The sequence below is a fragment of the Camelus bactrianus genome, chromosome 3, assembly GCF_048773025.1.
Source record: "Camelus bactrianus isolate YW-2024 breed Bactrian camel chromosome 3, ASM4877302v1, whole genome shotgun sequence".
In the NCBI taxonomy this organism is placed as follows: Eukaryota; Metazoa; Chordata; class Mammalia; order Artiodactyla; family Camelidae; genus Camelus; species Camelus bactrianus.
The window spans coordinates 143,979,006-144,006,357 of NC_133541.1; the positions used below are offsets into that span (position 1 = coordinate 143,979,006).

The following is a 27,352-nucleotide window of genomic DNA, read 5'->3' on the forward strand; positions in this document are numbered from 1 at the left end:
GAGAGAGAAAATAGGAAAAAACAAATGGCAGATAAAAAGCATGTACCCAGAAAAATATAAAAAAAAAGCAGATGAAAATCATGACATAGATATCCGAGTTTTTTGAAATGTCTATTTAAAATAATAACTATTATCTAATAGGAGGAAATTAACAGGATTACATAAAGATAAAAATAAATAAACCTCCTTTTTGTCATTCAGCAATATGTTGAACATTTTTCCATGTTAATAAATATGGATTTACATCACATATTTAAGCTAGGGAAAAAAAGAGAGAGAAAAGGAGAAAAAAAAAAAAACAAAGAAAGGAAAAAAAATCTAGGCCTTTTGGCAAAAAAATAAATAAATAAAAATCCACATTACCCTTTGTTATATACTGAGCTGTGTGTCCCAAAACTCTTATGCTGAAGCTGCAACCCTCAGGTGACTGTGTTTGGAGATGAAGCCCCTAGAGTGGTAATCCAGGATCAGTGAGGTCACAGGACAGCACTAACATCTCTGCAGGATTAGGCAGAGGGATCAGGGAGCTCTCTCTCACTCACACACAGAGGAAGAGCCACACAAGGACCTGGTGAGAAGGAGGCCATCTACAAGCAAGGAAGAGAGATCTCACCATAAACCAACCATGATGGCACCTTGATCTCAGACCTAAAGCCCCCAGAGCTGTGAGAAAACTACTGTCTGTTGTTGAAGCCACTAAGCCTATGGTGTTTTGTTAGGTTTATTCAGCAGAGCAACATACTCTTAAAGCAGGAAAAGGGCAGCCTGTCTTGGCCATTGGCACAGCTGCATGCAGGACACTGGGACACACAGGGCCACATTTACAGGCTTTTCTGGCAGGAAAATATGACCCCAGAATTCTATATCTGGCCACAGTGCCAATCAAGTCTGTTGCAAAAACAAAATATCTTTAAACATACAACAACTTGAGAGAATTTGGTTTCTATGAACCCTTCATGAATTAACCATCAGACAATAAGCTTTAGCCAAATAATAAGAATGCATAAAGTACAGTCAAAGACTTACAGTGAGCAAGTAGTCCATTTAAGATGTAGGGATAAATGCTTTTCTTTTCTGGGAGAATGTGTATCTATAGAACAGAATGTAAATACTATAAATTAAAACAACAGGAGTAGTATCAAGTTGACAGGCACAGATGGAAAGGAGGAAAATATAAAGACACTGATGCCCTTGTGTCATGGAATCAAAAGATATTGTTTTCTTGGTAGAGCAGCAGAGACACCAGTAAACATAAAGTCACAAACATAAATATCAGAGTAAGTACACTAACATAAACAATCAAAAGCAGGTGATAGAAGAAAGGAGGAGGAGGTAAGAAATGTGGCCATGTACCAACGTGGTCACTAAGCACAGTAGGAAGTAATCATCCCTAAACAAATACAGGTAAATATCTTACACAAAAGTACAGTTATGTTAAAATATATTTTACCAATTATCAGAACGAATATGCACCCAATAGAAACCAAAGAGAAAGCCAAGCCTGAGTTTTAAAATATCCATACATAAATAAAACACACTAAAACCAGAAAGCACAGCACCAGAAAAGTAGCTGTGACCACACAAACCTGCCACACAACCCAGGCCATTTCAGCACGGGCAACGGGAGAGCTCCAACTCCAATCAGCCCAGCTACAACCCACCTTCGATTTTACCAAGTTTGGAAAGTGATTTCCTCTCTCCATGCATAATTAGCACTGACTTCACAGGAGTCTAAACGAAGTGCTCATGGCAACACCTGGCATGGGGAACGTACTCAGTGAAAGTGCATTATTATCACTAAAATCATCAGCATGTACCAGTGAGAAACTCACCTACTGAAGAGAAAGTCTCTGAACAAAGACTATGAGACAAAATCAAATTCCATTGTCAAGCCAAGGGACATCTAAAACAAGGTGCCTCAGAGAGGTGCACAGTTGTCACAGCTTCCAAGATCAGAAACAACATAACTGCACATAACAAGGAACTGATTACACAGATTAGGTCACATCCATAAAATGTAACACTTTGCAGCAATTAAAAAGGATGGGCAGTGTGTCTGCAGATATGAAACAATATCTACTATAAATTTGCTACATGAAAATAGGCCTCTCCATACATACATATTCTTAAATATACTTCTGTATCTACAACATTTTTTTAAAAAGCAAGGTGTATGAGGGAGAGAAATGAGGAGCTGTTTATGGGCACAAAGTTTTGATCTTGCAACATGGAAAAGTTCTAGAGTTCTGTTACACCACAATATCAATGTAGGTAATGTTACCAAATGATATATTTAAAACTGTGTTTAGTGGGTAAATTTCATATATTTCAAATTATAATTTCTAAAATTTTTAAAGTAAAAATCAAAATGTACCATAGTATGTCAATTTTGTTACCATTTTATGAAGTAAGTTTATGTATAATCCATGTGCCTGCACATAATTATTGCTGGTTAAGCACCAGTAAAGTTGGTTTCCTCCAGGAAGGGGATCTGGAAGGCAACACAGAAGTGGGAAGGAGACACTCTTGCACTGGAAATCCTACTGCACCTTTTGAATTCTGTGCTGTGTGTATGCTAACTCTTCAAGCAAATAATCAAATCTGGCTATCAACTAGCTGGGGGCTTTAGTTTATACTCCTGTCTGATACAAAGCTCAAACATCATGCCCCAAGTAAGTTTTAATTACTCTGATTAGAATCAATACACTCCCTGAATGGGAGAGAGAAAGCAATCTTAAGACATAGACAAGAAATAATAAAGTCATCAAAAGCAGATTGTAAGTAAGTGATCTAAACTTTATTCAACAACACATTACTTATTTTAATGTGCCTACCTCAAGGGGCTGAGATCAAATTAGTTAATACCTTAATGTTCCCAGTACACATTTATCACTGTGTTAGTGATTACTATATCAGATTTTTTTTTTTTAGTTTTCTTTCATTTAAAGCACACGAAGAATAGCTGTGGATTCCAATATTTAGGTTACAATATATCTCCTTATGGCACCTCCTATCAACCTGAAAAACAGGCCTAATAACTACCTACCCCACAATTGTCTGTGGGATTAAATAAGTGAGTTAATTCATGCAAATGCTTGGTGGGGAGAGGGCTGGGCCTTTAGCAAGTGCTGAATATATCAACAATCAACTGTAATATCAAGAATATATCTCAGGCCAGAAGAAATTGAATGTATTAACTCCAGAGACCTAGAGTCTTCTCTTACCTTGAAGAGGAATCCAAGCACCTTAATAAGTTAATTTTATAAACATAACATTTAAACTGATTAGAGGGGGGAATAGGATGAAGAGAGGAAGGCTAGAAAGGTATGCAAAGTGAGAGCATAGTCATGCAATGTTTCCTTCCTGCCTGGTTTAAAAAAAAAAAATGTGAGCCTATAGAAGGCATTCCAACAAGAAGTAGATTAACCCTGGCTCTGGATTCTTCCTGGGTTTAATTTCAGTGTCAAGTGATGTTCCAAATAAATCCCAGATGAATGAAAAATATATATAAACATCAAAGGAAAGTAGGTTTACTTACATAAAAATTTACAATTATAGATGTTCAAAAACATAACCTACAAAAAATCAAGTGAGAAAAAGTATCTGCTTATGACAAAAAATTCGTATCTGTTATATGAAAGAGTTCACACCATAAACAGATTGTGGCCATACATACAACAGAATATTATTCAGCCCTAAAAAAGGAAGGAAATTCTGACACATGCTACAATGTGGCTGAACCCTGAAGACCTTATACCAAGTGAAATAAGCCAGTCATGAAAGGACTAATACTGGATGATTCCACTTATATGAGGACCCAGAATAGTTACAGTCATAGAGACAGAGGGGGGATGGTGGGGGCTAGGGCTGGGAGTGGGGGAAAGAGAGTTATTCTTTAATGTGGACAGAGTTTCAGTTTGGAAGATGAAGAAGTTCCTGAGATGGATGGTGGTGATGGTTGCACAACAATGTCAATGTACGCAACTCACCAAACTGTACATTCAGAAATGGTTAAAATGATAATTTTTATGGTATATGCATTTTATCACAAAAGAAAAATTTAAGTAGAATAAAGTTCAAAGAAATCATAGCAACAATAAAAGCAATAAAACACTGATATGTACAAAACCCAGGACATGAATAGGCAATTCACAAAGAAGAAAATACAACTAATAAGTACATGAAAAACTGTTTAAGATCAAAGGTATTCAAACTGCAAATTAAAAAGTCAAATAATCAAAAATGATATTAATCAATCCTAAGAGTTCAAATAATGTGGCTTCTTGTACATTGAAGATTTCAGTGTGAAATGGTATACCAGAGATTCAAAATTATTAACACATCTGGACCTCCAAATTATATATATATATAATTTTTATATTCTTAATATAAAAATGCTCTAAATATAGAAAAAAATGTGCAAATATTAATTTATGTTATGTCTTACAAAACCAAGAAACTGGAAACAAAAGTAAACATCTAAAAATAGTGGGGCTGCTAAACAGACAGGAAACAACCACTGGATACATGGTTGCATGACCATTAAAGCGAGGATTATGAAAACCGTGCAAGAAAATGGGGGAGAGGGATGGAGGACACAATATTGAATGCAAAATCATATAAAAACATGAGTGAAAAGATTAAGTATAGCTATACTGAATGTTAATATTTATGATAATGGGATAGGAGTGTGAAAAGCCCCACAAGAATCTTCCAAATTTTCTAAATCGCACTTATAGTTCTATAATAAGAAAAAAAAAATTCATTACAAGAGTTGTGAAACCCTGAGTTACAGCCCGTGTGCGAAGGCCACAGAAACTCCCAATACAATTTCCTGGTTTATTAGTCCACAGGCAGAGAAGCTAACAGAAGAAAGGCTTCACCCCAGGGCAGAAGCCACAGCACATCCTGGTGTGGCTTTTCCCTAGCCTGTTGGCTCTGTAACGTGGAAAACACTTTCCATATCCAACCACAGTTGTGAAGACAGCTGAATTCTTGATCTGCCACTGTCTTCATACCTGTAGTCACATCATTGTGGCAGGCACTGCAATTTCCCTACCCAGTATCTATTCTGCCTTCTGCCTTAATGACAGACCACTGATCAATCACAGGCCCAGAAAACAGCATTTCCCAGACTTCCTGGTGTACAGGGATGGCTAAGTAAGTTCTGGCCAATAAGAAGCAAAAGTTGTTGGATGTGTCTTCTGGGAAAGCTCCTTACAAGGTTGAAGGTAGACTCATGTAGTAGACCCACTTCTGCTCTTAACTTCTTCTTTCCTGGAATATGGAGGTGATGACTGGAGCTGCAGCAGCTAACTTGTGATCTAAGGCAATCTTAGAATGGAAGCCATATGCTAAATATACTAGAGAACACAGATCCCTAATGACACCAGAAACCTGACATACCAGCACTGCCCTCCCTGCTACAAATGAGTTTAAGAAAAATAAAACCTTTAACTTGCTTAAATCACTGATTTTTACACTTTAGTACTTGCTGCCAAACAATTCACCATCTGTGAAGAACTAACATTAAAATCTATACACTTCCATTAAGAGAATGTTTACAATAAAATTAGGTTCTCCTGGCTCCTGAATCAAATTCAGCATTATTAAAGACACATTCTTCTGGGTTCTCAGAACCATAATCATAAATCTATGTTTTCCTCAATCCTCCTTTTCTCCTATGTTTACCACCAGTAATTGTTCCTTTAGAGGACTAATTTAAATAAAACCTTTCAAAACCATTATTTATATATAACGAGATCTAAATTGGAGATATCAAGTTTTTCTTATTTTTTAAATACTGAAGTATATGATTAAAACTTCACATGAATGCAAGTTACATAAGCATTTTATTCATAATAATGGTAAAATATCATCAAGTATTAATTCAAAAATGAATAATTAGTCAGTACTATAAAAATCAATCCATATTTCTGGATAAAGAAAGCAAGCTGAACACATGCAACTAATATTGCTCCAGTCCCAAACCTCTCCATAACTGCAGTAAAGAAACATTTTTAAAAACATAAATCCTCAAGGAAGGGCAAGTAGGAGTGGAGATGACAATATACTGAAAATGGGAAGAACACGGGCCAGCAGTAACAGACTCAGCAGCGCCAAGGATGTCCAGCTCCACACCGGCCAGTGCTAGTGTACAGGACAGAGCAGGTCTGAGCCACCCTCATGAACCAGGAAGGGAGTTACTGCGGTAAGCCAGGACAAGCCACATGTCATGGTGATTATTATGTGTCAGCTTGACTGGGCTAAGGGGTACCCCGAGAGCTGGTAAACCATTCTTTCTGGGGTGTGTCTGAGAGGGTGTCTCTGGAAGAGCTTAGCATGCAGCAGACTGAGTAAGGAGACCTGCCCTTGCCAATGTGGGTGGGCAGCACACAGGCTACTGAGGACTTGATTGGAACAAAAGGATGAAGGAAGGATGATCCTCCATCCCTGAGCTGGGACACACATCTTTCCTGCTCTCAGGTGGATGGCAGAGCTCCTGGTTCCCAGCATCCTTGGGCAGCACTGCTGCTTGCTTTTTCTCCCCTGATTCATATTCAAAAAGGTTTGCAAATCTCCTCTACAGTTACAATTCAATTTCCCTTCAAGAGCACTGCAGTTCTTTAGAATATATGATTCTGTCTTGAACTCTGGGCAATTCAGTATTAGAGAAAAGAGTGTGGTTCCCATTTGCTATCTGTTTAGTCCACGTGACCAACATGAGTTGAGTCTCTGAAACTCCTTGAAAAACATGAGCCCTACTGAGCTCATTCCCACCATGGATGTGCAGATGTCTGTCATGGCAGTCAGAAGGGACAATTTCATAGGCTACTGAGGGAACTTTAATTTAAAACTTTTAGACTCTTTTACACCAAGAAGCCATTAGCTGATGTAGTGGTTCAGTAAATGTCTTCAATGAATTTCTGGACATGGCCACAAATCCCTGTACCTGCTTCACTCCCCTTCAATTATCCCATTAACTGATGAGGAAGGACATAAGCCTGAGATAAAACCACCCTTCTCATAACTTCCTCTGTCACATCATGCAGCAAACACACCTGCTAACTTCAAAGTACAATAAATGTAACACAATATTTTCTTATGTTTAATGTAATAAACAATTATTTTTGAACATTCACTTCAGATACTCATTTTTGGCAAAGGACTTAAGCTTTTCCATATTCATACCAAACACCTCCAGTTCGTTCCCAGCAATTGTTTTTATTGTACTGCGGTGTATATGCCAGCTAGAGCAGAAAAATTCCTGGTAGGAAAAATTTCCTGTGGGCTGTGTCCTGGTGATTGCATTTGCTCCACGGGCCTAAGACTCAGACTCCCTCTGAGCAGAGCGGGATGGGGCAGGCAGGGAGAGGAAGCTGGGCCCCAGGCCCATGCCTGGAGTCCTATCAACAGGTAGTTATGTGACGTACGAGAGAAGGGAACATGCCAAGCATTGCAGGTGGGAGTCTGTAATTTGTTTTGGCTGTAAAGACAAAGCCATTCAGACATACTGTCAGTTTCCTGGCTCCATGTATTTTACATAAACCATCATAGATACACAGGAGAGAAAATACACAGTGGCCTGTAAAACACAGTACTTGGAGGTGACAATTCCTAGTTGTGAAGATACAGCCAGGAAAAAGCTTAGAGCACTTTCAAGGACTTGATTTAATAGACACAAATTATATAGATTCCACTAACTACCATAACAGCCTTGTACTTAACATATTTTAAGCCAGATAATTCTAAAGAATATTCCATATTTAACATTAGAAAGAGTTATATAATTGGATCAGGGGCCATTTGACAATGCACTAGCATGGAAAAAATGCAAAGCTAAATTATGTAGGTTTTAATGTGCAGCTTATGTTACATGCAATTGCTCTCCTTAAAGTAAGTGTTTTATACATGTAATTAATTTTAACTTAAAAAGAACATAAAACAATGAAAACAGGCTCCACAACCAAGAGACACTTCTCTTCATTTCTCTGTATTGTTTTATTTCATCTGAACATGATCAATTACATCCACAATATCAGGGCCCATAACTCAGCTCAGTGTTAGAGTGAGATTTAACCTTGGCAAAACAGCACCTTGACTCAGCTCCCTCTGCTGTAAGAAGCAAAGGTCAGAGCCATCCAGTTATTTCAGGAGGACACCTAACTACACAGGTGGTTTCCTACCAAAACCCATTCCTCCCTCCTCATTCCTTGCTGCTGGAGGCCGGTTTAGGTACTTACCTCTTGGGGCCAGGTGATAAGATGTGGTCCCCTCACCAGCAACAGGAGAGAATCTTGACTCATCAAAATGTAACAAAGTAATTTTGTTCCCCTCTAGGGCCCACACTGGGCATGGACAGACAGGGCAAATCTGCTAGGAAGGTTTCTGAGGAAGAGAGTCTTAATTCTAAAACTCTGAAAGTAAATAGACCAAGAGTCAGCACAGGAACTTGGGCAGCCACCCTGGGGCCTGAGGGGAAGCAGCACAAGAGGCCAAACAGGTGAATTAGGCTGGGTTCTCACCTCCATCTCTGAGCTGCTCAAGTAACCAGTCCTGAGTGGCCTGACACTGGCATCCTGTTTTGTGGGATAATAAGCCCTCTTTGGTTTTGGACATTTTGGTTGAGCCTTCTGTTATTTGCCCAAAAAGCACTCCAACTCTTACAAAGAGCTTTAGTGGGAATTAAAAACTCCCCAGGGAAGAATATTCTGGGTTTAAAATCTAAGCAACCCAGAATCCACAGGGCTCTTCTCTCAGTCCCAGTTACTCACCATTAAAAAGTGATGGCCCTCAGGTTCAGCTCAGGGAAAATTAAAAATAACTTGTTCCATGAACCTCTCCATTAGATCCCAGTCTTCAATTATTCCATGTCTTATTGGCCACTAAAGCAAGAGAAATCAAACTATGTCAAGCTTCAGTCCATGTCAGTAAGAGCAACAGTTTTAAAAACACTGGCCCAGAAGAGACTGAGTTATTAGAGAAAACAGGTCCTTTGCACTGGGTGAATGTTAATTTATGTAAAGAAATAACAGGCACTTTACCAGAAATATTAAGTTATATTATCATTTATATTCTACTTCACATCTCTAAGTACAAAGTATCATCTTAACAGTGAAGTAATAGATGCAAAAGTACAGCTAATCCGCCATACCATTCCATTTGGAGTTTGGAGGTTTTTAGAACAAATACCTAGTTAAACAATTTTAGTGCTTCTTTTTAATTAATCAGTCTACAGCTCTTCTACATCGGACAGGTCAGTGAGTCAACCTGCAATTTTCCACAGAAGCAGATCTTGCTCTCACATGAAGCCCAGCATTCCCAGAGTCAATCCTGCATTCTGGGGTTTCTTAAATTCACTTGATTCCCCACATGAAAAATACCTTGTTCAACTAACACAACACTGTAAATCAACTATACTTCAATATTGAAAAATACCCCATTCAAAACCAACAACAACAAAACCTCTTTTCCAACACAAGAATAAAATACACAGCTCACAAGTACAATTGCTATGAAATCTACCATTTTGCATGATTCATCCTACTCTCTGTTCTTGATGATACACTTACAGAAGCAAATCCCGTTGGGGAGTTTAACTTTGTGGCATACGTGGGTTTATCTATGGCTTCATCCCTTATGAAAAAGTCCAGGTCATCAACTCCCCTCAGCACCCAACTTTGGGCTTGGTCAACCACTTTTGCTGACTCTCTGATGGCAATACCTTAGGGAGAACAACGCAAAGATTTCTGTCAGCATCCATACTCATTTCAAGGGTCAAGGAAGCATAATATAACCCCTGTGTATGTACAAGTAAATTTTCAATGTCAGGGTCTCATTGGAGTTGAGAGTGTTCACAGAAAAGATGCTATCACAGAGCACATAAAGTAATACAGAAACCTTTCTTATGTTCTGGTATTATTTTTAGTGTGGCACAAAGGAGCCTAGCTGGTCTGCTTTTAATACTGACAAAAGATGAATTACTAAATTTTTCAGTTTCATCTGAAAAAACATCCCTCATGATAGTGAAGTGAAAAGCACATATCAATCGGTTCCAAATTTTAGAATACAATGTAGAAGGACACAAAATTAAAAATATAATGTGAAAGAAGAAAATAAACTGATAAATGCTCATACACTCTCAAGTCATTTTAATAAAACTGTGTCACACAGATTTAAAATATATTTTTATTCTTGTTACAAAATCACTAAAAGAAAAAACTGAGGTTGCTGACTAATATCTGACGAGAAAAATTCAATAATCAAACAACTGTATTATGTAAAAATATTAATGGCTTTATGATATATTATTTTAATAACAGTTTAACCACGATATTTAGGAATATTCTTATAGTTAATAATCATATGAAACTTCACTGTAGAATTTAACATCTAATGAAATGTGGAAAGCTTCATGAAAATTCAATTTTCCACTTAAATTCCTAACCCCTGGTCACACTTTGCTTTCCCATAAACTCATCTTCATCAAATTTATTCCAAAACAAATGAGTAAACATATACAACAATTTTTAAAAGTAGAGTATTTGTAGTTCCCAATTTATTAGAAATGAAGAATAACAGCAAAGCTAAGGGAGTGAATTTTAACCCTTGCCCTCAGAAAGGCAACTTGAAATAATAGCTTGAAAAGGTAGGAAAAAAAAAGAGGTACAGGACAGAAATCACTTTGCTCACCTCCTCTTCTGACTCCATCTCACTGCCGCACTTGGTCCAGAAGCTTTCAACTTACAGAAGGTGGCACAAATCCAAAGCGCAGGATTTCTGCAGGACTAAGGCAGCAGGCGTGACGTGGACGTGCTGGGGGCTGAGCCCAGAGGAAGCATCCTGGGCAGAAGCAGCGGGCGTGCCAGGACCACGAGGCCGAGAGTGGGGCTGGGGAAGTCTGGAGGGCCGGGACGAACTGCGGCAACTGCAGCCACAAACACACCCGTCCCCGAACACAGACCCCGCCACCGGCGGCGCACTGACGGGCGGCGCACTGACGGGCACCGCGCAGCCACCTGTGCATACGCAGCACGTCAGAGGGCCCTGGCGGGACGGCCCGCAGCCGACCCCAAACGCCTCGCGCAGCCGAGGCGCTGCTGCAGGGCCGGCGGGAGCCCCTGCAGCCGTCTCCCCTCACCTCGAGCCCCGCTCCGCCCTGGGCGGCGGCAGCAGCTGCGGGAACCGGAGAGAGCGGGCGGCGGGCTCCGGGACTGACCGTTCGCGCCGCCCTGCGCCACGACTCGCCCTCGCCCCCGCGCCCCGGCGGGGTGGCGGCCTCCGCAGGGGCCGCGGCAGCGAGAGCCCACCTCTGCGATGAGGTCCAAGCCCCCCTAGGCCGCGGACCTAGGACAGCGAGGGCTTCAAGAAGCGGGCGGCGTCCCTGTCCTTCCGGAGTGAGCAGGAGGACGAGGTGCTGCAGGTGGGCAGGCTTCGGTCCCTGACCAGTGGACTGGCCCAGGAGGAGGACTGGAGCCCCAGGAGGAGCCTGCCAGTGCTGCCGTGAGGGAGGCTTACCAAGAGGCTGGAGTCAAAGGAAAGTCAGGCAGACTCCTGGGCATATATGAGAACCAAGACAGAAAGCACAGGACATATGTCTATGTCCTTACTGTCACTGAAATATTAGAAGACTGGGAAGATCCTGTTAATACAGGAAGGAAGACAGAGTGGTTAAAAGTAAAGGATGCCATCAATTTCTCCAGTGTCATAAGCCTGTACATGCAGAGTATCTGGAAAAATTAAAGCTGGGTTGCTCGCCAACCAGTGGAAATTCCACAGTCCCTTCCCTTCCAGAAAGTAACACCTTGTTTGTAGCTGCTGCACAGAGAACCTCTGGGCTGCCATCCAGCATAAGATAGACAGGGTTGGAAGGACCTCTTCCACCATGTGCAATCTCATGGGCAGAGGCTTCTTTATTTTCCTTGACAAATATCTGAATGACGCTTACAAACTGAATTTGCCATGCGGGATTTTTTTAACAATCTGCTTGATTTTTAGGTGCTTTCAAATCTTCTTTAAAAAGAAAAAAGATAGTGTAAAATATTTTAATAAGCCAAAGCCATGTGGAATTTTTTTTTTTTTAGATGCCTTAAATGTGCTCTCCCACCCAGCCCACCCACCTTGTTATTTTGGTTGGCATTTTCACTTTTTCCCCAGTATTTTTTTATCCATTTGATGTCAGTCTGTGGTTTTTGTCAGATCAACATACTTGTGGGTATATTATCCTGGTGAATTGTCTTCTCATTCACAATATTAACATATTCAATGAATCCATTTGTCAACTCATTTATCTCAATTTTCACAACTGGTACTATGTCACTAGCTACTTGATATGGCCAATTCCCCTGTAACTCAATAGTCCTTTAATACAGAGTTTAACTCTATAGAGCTGGTGAGTTTTAGGCAGTTACTGTAAGCAAAATGCATGTAGTAGATATCTTATCATGGAACCTGTATTCATGGAATTGAATTAGGGTGCTCAGTTGCCAATTCCCTTTATTCATAATCTCTCTTTACACAGAACACACAAGAACCATATTTCCCTCAATGTAAATTGCTGCTTTTAAATATATATTTTCAGTTTGAATTTAGTGACATCTCTTCAGTTAAACTTGCTGGTTACCAGTAAACACCTTAAATAGCAGTCAGTGGTGACTGCATCAGAATTGAGTAAAATGGCCTTCTTGTTCACCTGTTACAGACCTAGGTTTTTAGGGTGCCTCGGAATGTCTCATCTTTTATAGGTGGTCAGCAGGTAGGTACTATTTATCATGTAACTAATTACTGGGACACTGGAATGTACCTAAGAATTATTTTGTCTTATTTTTATATTCACATAAATCCAAGAATCCTATCTAAAACACATAAATACCTAATCTGAAATGCCTGTACTTCCTCAACCAAGTCAGAGATGAGATGGGGCAAGTAAAAGGTGGTTCTCTATGTAGATATTAGCTTTTTGTAAAGATCATAACTGTTGAGTATAAAGTAGGAAGAAGCATCGTTAGATATTTGTTGTACAAATTGTTAACCTTTAAAAATATAATTGCTGCTGAAAATAGTGCTGTTATAAGGAAAATCAGTGCCACCATTTTGAAACTGGGCTCTTGTGCCATAAAAGCAGCTGAGCTAAATACGAGTATTAGTTCACAAATTAAGGCTGCCAAAGGAATAAGACAGAAAAACTTTAAACCACTGACATTTCATTCTAAATTATGTAGTGTGATCAGACATGATCTTCCAGAATTTTTATATTTTTCTTTGTACAGAGGTTATGTTTTCTGGGTGTTTTTTTTTTTTTTAAGGAAATACTTAAAAATCCCACAGATTGACACTTGTTATCAATCTTCAGTGAACTAAGTTTTTCCTCAGTAATCTCTGAAGTTTCTTTAAATTATATACTTAACACAGAAGATAAATTGATTGTATTTGTACATAACACTGTGTCCACCTGAAATGTCACAATTACTGGGGGGCCTGGGTATGTTGTACATTGATATTCTTACAGGTAATAATGCATGAATTTCTTTTATAAACTCTTGGACTATGTATTTGATGTGTAAAATATGTACAGTATTAATGTCAACCATTTCTTAAAGGTGAGCCTATAAATATTTTTGTATCATTTTCTTTGGTCAGTAACATTTGGACCAAGTAGTGCCACTTGGGTCAGGATTTTCTTCAGTGCCATTTAGCAAAACATCTGTCTTTGGTCTATGCAACTAGCAAAATTTTGTATAATGCATCAGAATACTTCAGAGTTGTCACACTTTAAATTTCACATGAGGGGTTCTTCACTATTCTTGAACTCAGCCCACTGAAGCTAGAGGAAAGGCCCTGAGAATATTTATTTCTGTTAAGAGAAAAAAGCCTACATTTGCAGGCTCAACAATTGAATCTACTACAGATAAAAAATAGTGTCTACTCTCTCAGTCCCTCAAAGTTTACAGAGTGTTGGGACTTTCATTTGTGCTGCTTTCTGTTGGGTAGTTGGATAAAACTAGACAGCTAAAATTTTCAGTCCCAAGTGCCTACTAAATTAAATAAAAAGAGGTTGTAAATTGACTTGCAGACACAAAGTAGCAAGTATCCTACATGTTTGATTTTGAGTTTTCTTAATTTCTTTTTTTTTTTTTTTGTAAACGGGTGAAATTTTCCAACTAGGCACATGCCATTCAATTTTCTGTCTATCCCATAGTTGTATAAAGTAGCAAAACTGAAGGGGGGAATGATTGTTGTATACACTTTAAAATTGCTTTGTATGGTCTCATTTGAGATAACTGGTGTAAGAATCTTGATGTTTTATATATTTGGAAATATCAAATTAAAAAATTGAAATTAAAAAAAAATCCTCACACAGTCTGTCAGTGCAAGTTCCAGTCTATCAGTGCAAGTTCCAGACTCCATCCTCTGTGCAAGATCAAACTTAATTATGCATGGATTTAGCATTAAACTGCCAAGAGAACATGAAAGACTATCAAGAGACAAAGGCAAAAAGGTTCTTCAATTCATGACTTTACTCAAGTTCACCAAGAATTTGAGGGCAATATTTCTACTCAAAAGAAAAAAATCACCACCCTAAAGAAAAAGTGCTAATTTAGTGAGAATGAAACTACCATGCTCAAAAATTTAAATGATAACAAAATCAATCTCATCTTTCCCAAAAGGTAGATACAAGTACTCTGACCCCAAATCATAGTAGACCTGTGTTTTCATGCCCCTTAGAAATAACAACAACAAAGTGCATACATTCTGTTAACTGTTATGTGGAAGCACCTAAACCCATGAAAGTGAATAAGGGTATATAGAGCTTATACCCAAAATCTTTTGTTGACACCTATGAAAAGCAAGCTGTGGACCAAAGAGCCCTTGTGAACATGATGGAGAACCAAGTCTAGGACAGCAGCTGTAATGAGTATCTCCAAATACTTATGGAGTATACATATTACTTATCATAAAATGAAGACTTCAGTCACCAGCACCTGTCTCCAACACACTTCAGCTTACACAGGACCCTGACTCAGGTGTACACAGAAAACACAAGAAATGTGCAGAAGACACTAAGATGGAAGGGAAAATAAATATATCAGGTAACAGGACCAACACCTAAACAGTGCAAGTGGTTACATACACATGGCATCTCCATGCACTGGAACAGCATGAGGCCATGAAAAATGATAAAGAAGTTCTTCTTGTATGAATCCAGAAGGTTCACTAAATTGCAGTGTTATGAGAAAAAAAACAGGATACAGTGTATGCAGTATGCCACCACCTGGGTAACAACGCATCTGTGTATGTCTGCTGGTATCTGTAAAGTTACCTCAGAAGGAAACACAGTAACCAGAAGCACTGTTGCCATCTAAGAGGGGAAGTGGGTGGGAGAAAGTTAATTTCACTGTAACTTCTTTTTATATCACTCAACTTGTATGTCACATGAATGTATTACCCATTCAAAGTTAATTAAATTTGGACTTCTGCTTCTGGAAAGATGGATAAACATACTTTTCCCTGCTCTTCCCACTAAGCATGGCTAGACTCCCTAGGCTTTATATTTGAAAGAAACAAAAACATGCTGAGAGTTGAAGAGAATGTGGCAGACTGGCCAGGGATCAGGACCTGAGGAACTACACAGTGGTGACTTCCTGAGTTTTCTTTTTGTCTCATGCATCCCACACTAGGTGCCAGGGAAGCCAACAACCCAGAAACGCCAATGGGAGCAAATAAAAAGTGTCCCCAGAAAACCTGCTCTCTCCAGCCAAAGGAGATGAAGGGACAGTGGAAACACAGAAAACTTACACAGTTACTGCCTGACTCCAGCCAAATATTACAGGAAGACAAGCCCCCACCTGCAATGTAGACACCACATGCGGAACGAGGACCTCCATCCCCCTCACTGCCTCCATGTTTGGGTTATGACAGGAGGCCCAGTGGAACATCAGGAATTCCACCAATGACAGTAGGGCACCCCTTGCCATCCCAGAAAGAAGGTACCTGCAGAGGCCTTGGGGGGAAGCCCGAACTCTGGTCCACAATCAGCAGTAACATGGAGCCCCTCCCCAGATGAGTGTCAGCAAAGGCCAAGATTAAAATCTGAGCTTCAAATCCTAACTGGCATTATCCCCTTCTCCCTGCTGGAGCATTAACAGAAATGACTTACTAAAACATAATATTTAAATAAGATCTGGAACCTCATAATATAATACCCAAAATGTCCAGCACTGAATAACAAAAATTCTCTCAACATAGCAAGAACCAGGAACATCTCAAGTGAAAGGAGAAAAGATAATCAATAGATAAGAACACTGGCATGACACAGGTAACAGTTACCAAACAAGACTTTAAAAGCCATCACAGAATGCTTCAGTGAGCAACTACAAACACACCTGAAACAAATGAAAGACAAACAAACAAACAAAAAAGTCAGCAAAGAAACACAAAATCACAGCAAAGGTAAAAGGCCACATGGAAATTTAGAACCAAATAACCTAATACCTGAAATAAAAATCTCAATACATGGACTCAACAGCAGAAAAGAACAGATGAATCACTGAACTTGAAGACACGACAATAGAAATTACCCAAACTGAAAAACAAAGAGAAAATAGACTGAAAAATGAACAGGGCCTCAGGGACAGATGGGCGCAATATCAATGAATATGACATTTATGCATTGTGAGTCCCAGAGAGGATAAAGCTGTAGGGCTGGAAAAGTATTCAAAGAAATAATGGCTAAAATTTTGCCAAATTTGTCATGAATGAATGAATGAATGAATAAATAAATAAATATAAATAAATAAACAAAACTAAATATTTAAGACTGAACAAATTCCAAACAGGATCTTAACCCAAATAAATCCACTCTGACATATTATAGTTAAACACCTAAAAACTAAAGACCAAAGAAAAAATTCTGAATGCCTCCAGCAAATTTCTCATCAGAAATCAGGGAGCCCAAAAGGAAGTTACATATTTTTCAAGTGTTGAGAGAACTGCCCACTCAGAATTCTGTATTCTGCAAAAATAACCTTCAAAAATGAAGAGCAAATCAACTATTATCTATAAAATAGATAAACAACAAGGTCCTCCTGTCCAGCATGGGAATTCAGTACCTCATAATGGCCTATATATATAAAGTTGAATCACTCTGTGGTACACCAGAAAGTAACAACATTGTAGATGGACTGTACTTCAACAAAAGAAAATGTTTTTACTTTAAGTATGTATTTTTAACTGAAGTATAGTCAGCTTACAATGTTGTGTCAATAAAAAAAAACTTTTTAAATAGCAAAATAAGGCATTCTCAGATGAACAAAACTAACAGAATTTGTCAACCAACATATCTACTCTAAAAGAATGAACAAAACAAAGAGAAAATGAAAAAAGAAGGAATCCTGGAACATCAGGAAGGAAGGAAGAACAATAAAAATAGTAAAAATATAGACAATTACACTTTCTTACTCCTTTCTGTTTGCTAAATTTTGTTTGGTAGTTGAAGCAAAAATTATAATGCTGATGCACTTCTCAGTGTGTGAAGAGGAAACATACAAGACTATCATAACAAACTGGTAAGTGTTGACACCAGCAGACTAAGAAAAGTTATGTGTATATGATGTAATGGTTACAGTAACCACTTAAAAAGATACACAAAGAGCTGTAGCACAGGGAACTATATTCAATATCTTCTAGTAGCCTATAATGAAAAAGAGTATGAAAATGAATAAATCTGTATGACTGAACTACTATGCTGTTCACCAGAAACTGACACAACATTGTAAACTGACTCAACTTCAATTAAAAAAAAAAATGATACACAAAGAGAAGCACTCAAAAACACCACAGATAAGTCAAAATTAAGTTCTAAAACATTTTCAGGTAATCCACAAGAAGTCACGTAAAGCAAAACAGAGAAGTGAAAAGCAGAACAAACAGAAAAAGGACCAATCAATAACCACAATAAATCTAAGTGGTCTAAACACACCAGTTAAATAACAGTCAATTTAAAAACAATGACTGAGCTCTATGTTGTCTATAAGAAACACTTCAATTTAACAGTATAGAAACATACTTGTTTTACTACACTTCAGTTTATTGAGTTTTACAAATTGAAGGTTTGTGGCAATACAGAATCAAGCAAGTCTATCAGCATCACTTTTCCAACAGCATTTGCTCACTTTGTGTCTCTGGGTCACCATTTGGTAATTCTCAGACCACTTCAAACTGCTTTATTATTATTAATTTGTTTATGGAGATCTGTGATCAGAGATCTTTGATGTAACAACCACGACTCACTGAAGGCTCAGGTGATGGTTAGCATTTTTTAGCAATATTTTTAAACTAAGGTACATACATTGTTGTTTTAGACATAATGCTATTGCACACTTAACAGACTACAGCACAGTATACACATAACTTTTAAATGGACTGGGAAACCAAAATTTCATATGACTGGCTTTCTTGTGATATTTGCTTTATTACTGTGGTCTGGAACCAAAACCACCACATCTCCAAGGTATGCCTATATGTTGGTTAAAACTAGACAGATGAAAAAAGATATTCCACATAAACATTAATCAAAGAAAGTATGAGTGGACACATTGCTATCAGAAAAAGTAAAATTTATAGCAAAGAAAATTACCACTAACAGAGAGGGATACTAAATAATGATCAAAGGTCAATCCATCAAGAAGACATAGCAATTCTAAATGTGCATGTACCAAAGAAGAGTGCTGCACGATACATGAAGCAAAAACCGAAAGGAGAACTAGAAGAGTGCACAGTTACAGCTGCAGACTTCAATCCCTTCTCTCAGCAACTGATGGCACAAGTAGAGGGGAACTCAGCAAGGATACAGGACTCAGCAATACTATCAACATGCAGGGTCTAACCAACACGAAGAGAGTACTTCGCCCAGCAGGAGCAGAACGCACATTGTTTTCAAGTGCACAGGGGACCAAAGTAAACTTAATACTGATCATAATACAAACCTCAAAACTTTAAAAGAACTGAAACCATACAGACAATGCTTTCTGACTACAATGGAATTAACCCAGAAATCAGCAAGAGATGGGTAACGAGAAAATACCCCCAAACACTTGGAAACTAAACAACATGGTTCTAAATAATCTATGGATCAAAGAGGAAGGCTCAGGGAAACTAAAAACTATATGAACAGGATGAAAATAGAAAATACAAAATATTAAAATGCGTGGAACATAACTAAAGCAGTGCCGAAAGGAAAAATTTTAGAAAAGAGAAAAAGTCTCAAATCAATAATCTATGTTCTCACCTTAATAACCTAGAAGAAGATAAAAGTAAACCCAAAGCAAGCAAATGAAAGGAAATAAAAAGAGGAAATTAATGAAATGCAAAACAAAAAATAGAGAAAAATCAATGAATCAAGAAGACAATTCATCAAAAGTTAAAACATTTGCTCAGCAAATGACCCTGGGAAGAAGGTGAAAAGGCAAGCTATGTGATAGGAGAAAATACACACATCTGACAAAGGACTCATATCTAGTATATACCAAGAATCCTCAAAATAACAAAATTAGAGAGATGGAAACAGATGAGTGGTTGTCAGAGGTCAGGAATGGTGGAGGGGAGGGGGAGTGTGTAATTATAAAGAAATAGCGTAGGAAAGATCTTTGCGATTATGAGACAGTTCTGTATCTTGACTGTAGTGGTGATTACAGAAATCCACACACGGGATGAAATAACGGAGAACTGCACTTACATTGTACCAATGTCAAACCTCTGGTTATGATGTTGTACTATAGTTGTGTAAGATGTAACCTTTGGAGGAAACAGAAAGAAGAGTAAATACAACTTTCTAAACTCTCTTTACAACTCCCTGTGGCTCTAAAATTGTTTCAAAATAAAATATTTTAAAGACAAAAAATAGTTTTAAATGATTTAAACAAATTAAAAATTAAAACACCTCAGTTAGCTGTAATGATGAATCAAAACTAATGAGATTAAACTCAATAAAGAACAATGTAAACATTTTGAAGATTTTTTTTAAAAAAATAGAATGTGTGTAACCAGAAAAGACATGCTATTCTCCAAGTGCTAAAAAGTCATCTGAAGGCAATCTAAAGAAGATTATTAGGGACCATATATCTAAGGAAGATTTCATCTAAAGATTTAGATATAAATTCTGGATCTTAAGAACACCTGCTACAGCAGTTGACAATAGTAATTTTTAAAATAAAAATATCCAATATGTTTCCCAAAAAATGTCATATATTTTACTAAACCTTTACAGAATAAATAATTCCTATCTTATATAAACAGTTTCAAAGAATAGAAAAAGAAAGCTAAAAAATTAATTTTACAAAGCCAGTAAAATTCTGATATACAAACTGGATTAAACTAGTACAAGAAAGGAAAATTATCTCACTTTTGAATATTGATACAAAAATGCCAAATATATGCAAATACAATTTAGCATGTACTTGATATTTCATAACCAATTAGGGTTTACCTCAAGAATGAAATAAAAGACTGTTCAATATTTGAAAATGTATCAATGTAATTCACCATGTTAGGAGCTTAATTATAAAAGCTATATAATCATCTTTGCAGATATACAAAAAGCCTTAAATGTCAACATCTATTCATAATAAATTTTTTTTTAAAAAAACCTCTTGGTAAACTAGGAATGCAAAGGCACTGTATTAACCTGAAAAAGCATTTCTACAAAAACCTATAGTAATCACCAGTGAAACACTAAAATCGTTATTTTTTAAGTCAGAAATACAAAAGGGCCTGCTACTCCCAAGTTCTAGCATGTGCCGCCAGGCAAAAAAAAAAAAAAAAAAGTATTGGCATGAAAAGAGACACGATAACCATTATCTGCAGTACATCTTGGATGATTTTAATAGATATTGTTCAAAAAAAATTTACAGAGAGCACATAAAAAATAAGTACAGTAAAAAATGTCCAGCCTCATTAGTCATTAGGGAAATGAAAATAAAAATCACTATAAGATACAACTTCACACCTGCTAGGATGGCTAAAATGAAAAAAAAAGGACAATAACAACTTTTGGAAGGATGTGGAAAAGTTGGAACCTTCAGCTTTGCTAATGTGAATATTAAATTGTGTACCCACTCTAAATAACAGTTTGACACTTCCTCAAAATTTAAACAAAGTGTTATTCTGTGTGTAACAATTGCATTCCTAGGCATATATCCAAAAGAATAAAAACATGTCTACACACACACTATACACGAATGTTTATAGTAACCAAAAGTGAAAACAACTCAAAAAGCTATCAGTTGATGAATGGGCAAAAGCAAAATTGAATACATATATACAAGAGAATTTTTTTTTACCAATTAAAAGGAATAGAGTACTGATATATAATACAATATAAATGAATCTTGAAAACATTATAATGAAAACAGCCTCCAATTGTAGGGGTCAGTTTATATGAAAACGTCCAGAATGGCCAAATCTATTGAGACAGAAAATATGTTAGTCTTACCAGGAGCTGAGGGGGTGGGGTGCTAGAAATAACAACTAATAGCTATGGAATCCTATTATTCTAAAGTTTAATAGCTTTCATGACTGAATAATGTTGGGAATATACGAGGAATCACTAAATTGGACATTTATGGGGGTTAATTTTATCATATGAGAATTATATTTCAATAAAGTTGTTATTAAAAATAAGTTATGTATGGAGTACATAAAAATGAAAAATTAAGTTTATTAAAATAAAGCCATATATCACTTTGGCTAATGGAATCTTTATGAATTTTAAAAAATTAGAAATCTAGAAAGAATGATCAATATGTTTCTCTAAAGAAGAAACACTGAATTACAAAACACTGTAAGCTTGAAATATAATAACCCAAACTATGTATGCAAAATGAAAAAACAGATCATCAGTGCATTTGAATCCTACTTACATAGCAGCTATTATATGCCAGATAATCTAAGTAATCCATACATATTGACATATTTGATCTTATAACAAACCAATGACAAGAGACTACTACAATCCTCCCATTTTAGAGCGGGGGATACTGAGAAGTCAAGTCATCTTAGTTTCACTTGGCCCCTAGTTAGCAGAGCTAGGCTCAGACACCAGTAAGTTTCCTCCAGAGGCCGGGCTTTTAAGCCCCTACACACACTGCTGACCTTGTCAATCATGAACTGAAATAGGAATAAAGACAGGAAAGGAGAACAAAGAAGCAAGCAGAGAGAAAAATGCCCAAATCAAAGGAGGTCAAATATCCTGATAGGGCTGAAGACGAGAGGCTAGAAATACAGTGGAAATGCATGGGTAAAGGGAAGAAAAGTTGACAGATCTCCTGAGGTCAGGAAACAACAACCTGTAAACTAGAGTCAAAAGTGGTGTCTTCACTGTCTCAGCAGCAGAGAATGAGGATGACCAGGAGGGGATGATGCACCTGTCTTCTTAAGCTGTGATTTGCACATTTTCAGAATCTCTTACTATAGGTGTTATTTAAAGGGTTTTGTTCATATATTTGTTAATGATTAGGATGTACCCTCTAAGAATTCTTTATTATCTTTTCCAGTTTTTAAGTATTGAGTTTACTATTTTTCATGTTTGTTCTTCAATTTTACTTTTAATGTATTACTCATCTTTTAATTTTTGTGTAGAACATTTTTGATTGGGATTTTTTTCATTCTTTATGTCAACTTTATGATTAGAAAACCCTTTTTCATTCTAATTTAATACATTTCCCAATACATTTCACTCATTCCCTTATTGTTGTAACAATTCCATCAAACCCTTTAACATTTCCTTTCAAATTTTTTTTAAGGAAGTAAGTATCCATCTTTACTTCTTTTTCTAAACTGTAACTAATTGTGTCTGCATCATTTGTTTAAGAAAACTTTCCCTCATCTGTTATTTTTTATCCCTGTATCTTTAAAATATTGTAGTATTCAGGGACTTAGCAATATCCACAAAGCATGGCTCCAAAAATCTTCTCTATTGTGTTTCTGAATTTACCTGTATTCACAACATGTGCATTTCTGTTAAAAATGGCTTCCCTCCAACTGATAGACACAGATTGATGGCAATCAAGGAAAAAAATTATTATGGGGCTGTTGAATCTAGGTCTCGAATGATGAAAATATTCTCTCCATCAAGAAAGTCAAAGAGAGGGTGAAGAGGAGGAGGGGCTGAAGAGAAAGGGAAACATCCTGTGTGTTCTGGCTTCCGTATTTAGCTCAAGAAGAATACATTCTTAATAAATATCAAACAAAATAAAATTTCTCAATGTCATATTATAGATGATTATGCATATCATGTTTCTGCAGCTCCCAGGGGGAGCTTTTGTGGACTTACAGGAAAAGCCTCATGACCTGGACAATGGGAGAAGATCTGGGGCTTAGACCCTAACAAAGACATCGCCGTGTAACACTACTGTGTGATAACACCCCCAACACCACCGTAGGCTATCATGAAAAACAGGGTTCCTGGGCAAGCACTTAGGCAGTAGAACAGAGATTCCAAACAGAAAGGCCAGAGCCATCCCTCCAGTTAACACCAAGGCAGCTAGTGCACACATGGCTGGGTATCATAAGGAAGAGGTCAAACTTCTGCAGATACCAACTCAGGATGATTCAAGTTAAAAATATTTTGAAAAATCTCACAAGCCAAAAAGAATTCTCGATGACCTGAAGTGTAACAGTAAGATAACCAGTGTGTGTAAGATAGACAAGCACACAGGGATGCAAGTATGAGAAAGCTTTTTCAAAAACAGAACAGCTCAGGGGACCACATCAGAACAAAGATGAGCCCCTTTGCTGGATGGAAATAACTGGAAACGATCATCCAAACACAAAGTATATCTGATATTTGTAATTACATTTATATATTCTTTTATCTCAAACTGCATACATGTTTTTAAAGTCTATTTTCAAATAATCTTTTAAAAATAACCCTTAAAACCTGAAATAAACAAGTTTTCCACCGTTTTCCTATATGGCTATCTAGAAAACACAGCCCTTCGCTATCTGCTATAATCAAGATCCCTTCACCCAGTGAAGTGAAAATTATCCAAGAATATAACCTTGAGAATGTTTATTAAAGTATCTTAATTTGCTATCTGTGTCATTCTGCAACAGGAATTCCCTTTAATTTAGATATTGTCTCAATCAGAATATTGTATGATCACTTCTAACTTATATATCTTTCCATGTTTTTTCCTCTTTCTTCTAAGTGGAAGCAGAATCTTCCAGACTCAACTTTACAATCACCATTCCAGACAGCATTTCTGAATAAGTCATATTTTAATATTGCCTCCCCACTTTGAATAAAGCATGGATCTTTCCACTACACTTAAAGTAAAACTCGATAAATATTTATTGATCACTTAAATGTCAGGCACTGTGATTAAGAATTTAAATAAATAAACTTCATCCTTTAAACTATCTTTTTAAAATGCACTACTATTAGCCCCATGTTATATACAAGAAAACTGAAATATACTGATGTTAAATTAAGTTTGGGGGTCATCGACCGCTATGGGCTAAATGTGTGCCCCACCCCACAGTTCATCCGTTGAAATCCTGATGCCTGTGGGAGGTGATTAGGTTGTGAGGGTGAAGCCCCCAGGAATGGGTCAGTGCCCTTAGAAAAGAGACCCCACAGAGATCTCTTAACCATTCCATCATTTGAGAACACAGGAGAAGACTGGCTATGAGCCATAAGGTGAGGCCCTCACCCAGGACATTAACGTGCTCATACCTTGATCTTGGATTTAGCCTCAGATGTGTGAGAAAGACATTTTTGTTGTTTATGTCACTAATGTGGTAGGATTTTGTCACAGCAGCCCAGCAGAATAAGACATACGTCAAAGCAATGGTCTAAGATTGGCATCCAACCAGTCAGACTCTAGAACTGACCTGGTCTTGTGATATTACAATTACTAACCCATCTTCCTCTTTCCCAATTCTCCACTACTTTAGCGAAACATCAAAATCATCTGTTGAGTTTTTCTTTAACACAGATACATCAGTTCTACTCTTTACATCCATCTTGATTCAGCATTTCTGATCTTTTACTCTTTGATTTTCTTAGCATTCTCCCAATCTTAAACAGATGAAGTCAAATGTGTGATTGTGATGTTTAGTCACCTGGAAGAGCTACAGCCTTAGAATCGACACTTCTTATATTCAGGGACAAAATCTTGACTTATTCAGAACCCTTATTACGTCTCTATAGTCTTGCTGCTAATAGACACTCCATAAATATTTTCTCAGTGATTAAAACTTTATAGGCCTCAACACTATTAAACAGTTGCCTCAGGGTGCTAATATCTGGAAAGTCAATAGGAAATACCTAAAATAATGTATTATACTGAGTTGATTGCTAATTTTATTTTCAAGACAGCACAGAAGGGAACTGGTGGGGGGGAAGAAAATTTGTAGTACATTTCTAAAATTTTGAAAATTGTATGGCTAGTGCTAATTGACTGTAATATATTGTGTGAGAATTATAATCACAAGGTTTGACAACCTGTAGGTGATGAGCACTTTTCAGTCAGAATGTACAAGGCAGTGAACATCAGGTGTGATTACACCGGACTCCAGCAGCTGAATTTCAGACCTGTATTTAACCATAGGCGTTTGTTACTATGTAAAAGATAAATTCTGTCTGTTACAATGTGGTCAATTGTAAATTTAAGTTTATTTTCCCATTTCATATTAGGTTTGTACTCACGGTTCTAAATTACATGGTCTCCACATATTAGTACACTTTAAATGCAGTTTTCTATGTAACATGCATTGCTTTCATATACAGTGTCATTAAAGTCGTTTCCTTTCTAAGTTTCATTATTTCAGTATGCTTTTTACTTTGTAATATTGTGAAAACAATTTTCCTAGCTTTTAATGTGCACACAATATATGTTTATAAAATAGCAATAAAAGTAATTTAGGCAAGCTTCTAATTATTGAAGGTCACAGAAATACTATTATCTAAAAATTTATGTGATTTTCTAAAAATTATGGCAATTTCTTACTGGCCTATTTACTTAGATATTTAATCTTTCATCAATAAATAGCACAGTGAAATATAAATTAAATATATAAATTGAATTTGATAGATACATTACTCTTAACACCTTTCTTTCCTAAAGTAAAAAATTTCATGTATCAATTCAAAGAAACACAGCAGAAAACGAAATGTACAGGAATTAAAATTCTTATTTCAAATTGGTAGCAAACAAAAAGTGAAGCAACTGCGTTATCAGGTAGAAAAGCTACCACCAGGCGGCGCAGCTGAGCCCCCAGCCAGGATTGGCGGCGCGCTTCGCCTCGCGAGCGCCACGCTGGGTGACTGGGAGCGGGACCGCTGCCCTTTGCGCCTGGGCTGGCTGCCGTGGGGCGCCAGCTACCGGCTGGGGTGGGGGCTGGTTTTCTTTCCATCGGGGAAGGCCGCTGGAGAGAGGGGAGGGAGGACAGGGGGTGGGAGCGGCGGGAGGGCAGCCGGAGAGCAGGGCGAGGAGGCGGTAAGGGGAGGGGAGGGGCCGCGCGAAGCTGGGGCCAGGCCGGGAGGGGTGCGGGGAGGGTTGGGACCGAGAGAGAAAGTAACTCCAGGACGAGACCGGAGCGTCTCGCGCCGCGGGCACAGGCGGCGTGGCTGCGCCCGAGCCTGTGCCGCAGCTCCCGATCCAACGTAAGCCCGGCGCGGGCGCCACCGTTCATCGATGCGCACCCCTGTCCTTAACGTGGCTGCGACGCCCAGAAAGTCGCCCAGCCGTGATTCGTACCTGGGCAGGGGCGGCGGGACACGCGGAGCGGGGACATCCAGCGTCAAGGCCTGGTGTGGAAGAGGGGACTGCCCACGTGGCCGGCCCTGGCCCCGGTAGAACCTCTCCAGGCAGGTTGGGGGCTCAGGTCCTGGCACGCTGGCCTCAGTGCAGGGCTGGCGAGTATCCGGTGTCCAAGCCGGGCTCCCGGAGCTGGGGCTTTGGGCTGACTGGGCCCAGCTTGGTGTCCAAGTCAGAGAGAGAAAAGGTCTCCAGCGGGACAGATGTGCGTCCTCTGCCGCCCACCCGCGAGTCCGAATTGGAGCGGGAGGGGCTGGCGCGCTGCTGGTCGTGCCAAGCGTGCGGGATCTAGAGCCCCAGGGGGGCACCTGGGAGACGTGATCGCCCCTCGGGAACCCCGCTGCCCGCGGGCATCCCCGGATCTGGACCGCGCACCGCATACACTCGCAAACAGCCCCCTCCCCCGGAGCTGGAGCGTGCTTCCCTCCCTCGTCCCCAACCCCTGACTGCAGAAAGATAAGCTTCAAATTTTCACTCCGTGTCTCATATGTGCCTGAAGGTATTTAACTGCACGAGTGAATAACAGCATTAGTTTC

General features: G+C 38.4%; 1 protein-coding gene across 1 annotated transcript; it reads right to left on the reverse strand.

The window, feature by feature from the left end:
- Positions 1-5,302: 5,302 nt before the first annotated feature.
- On the reverse strand, positions 5,303-27,196 carry LOC141575649 (uncharacterized). The gene is made up of 4 exons (XM_074355358.1): positions 26,579-27,196; positions 10,693-11,524; positions 9,573-9,724; positions 5,303-8,885 (listed from the first exon to the last, which is right to left on the reverse strand). Exons 1-2 carry the CDS (start codon positions 27,194-27,196, stop codon positions 10,739-10,741), a joined length of 1,404 nt encoding a protein of 467 aa, XP_074211459.1. The 3' UTR covers positions 5,303-8,885; positions 9,573-9,724; positions 10,693-10,738.
- Between the last annotated feature and the right edge of the window lie 156 nt (positions 27,197-27,352).

Coding starts and splice junctions, on each gene's coding strand:
- LOC141575649 (XM_074355358.1), bottom strand. CDS start 27,196: ATGCGGTGCGCGGTCCAGATCCGGGGATGCCCGCGGGCAGCGGGGTTC. Junction 11,525..26,578: donor CGCTCCGGTCTCGTCCTGGA/GTTACTTTCTCT, acceptor CTTTGACTCCAG/CCTCTTGGTAAGCCTCCCTC.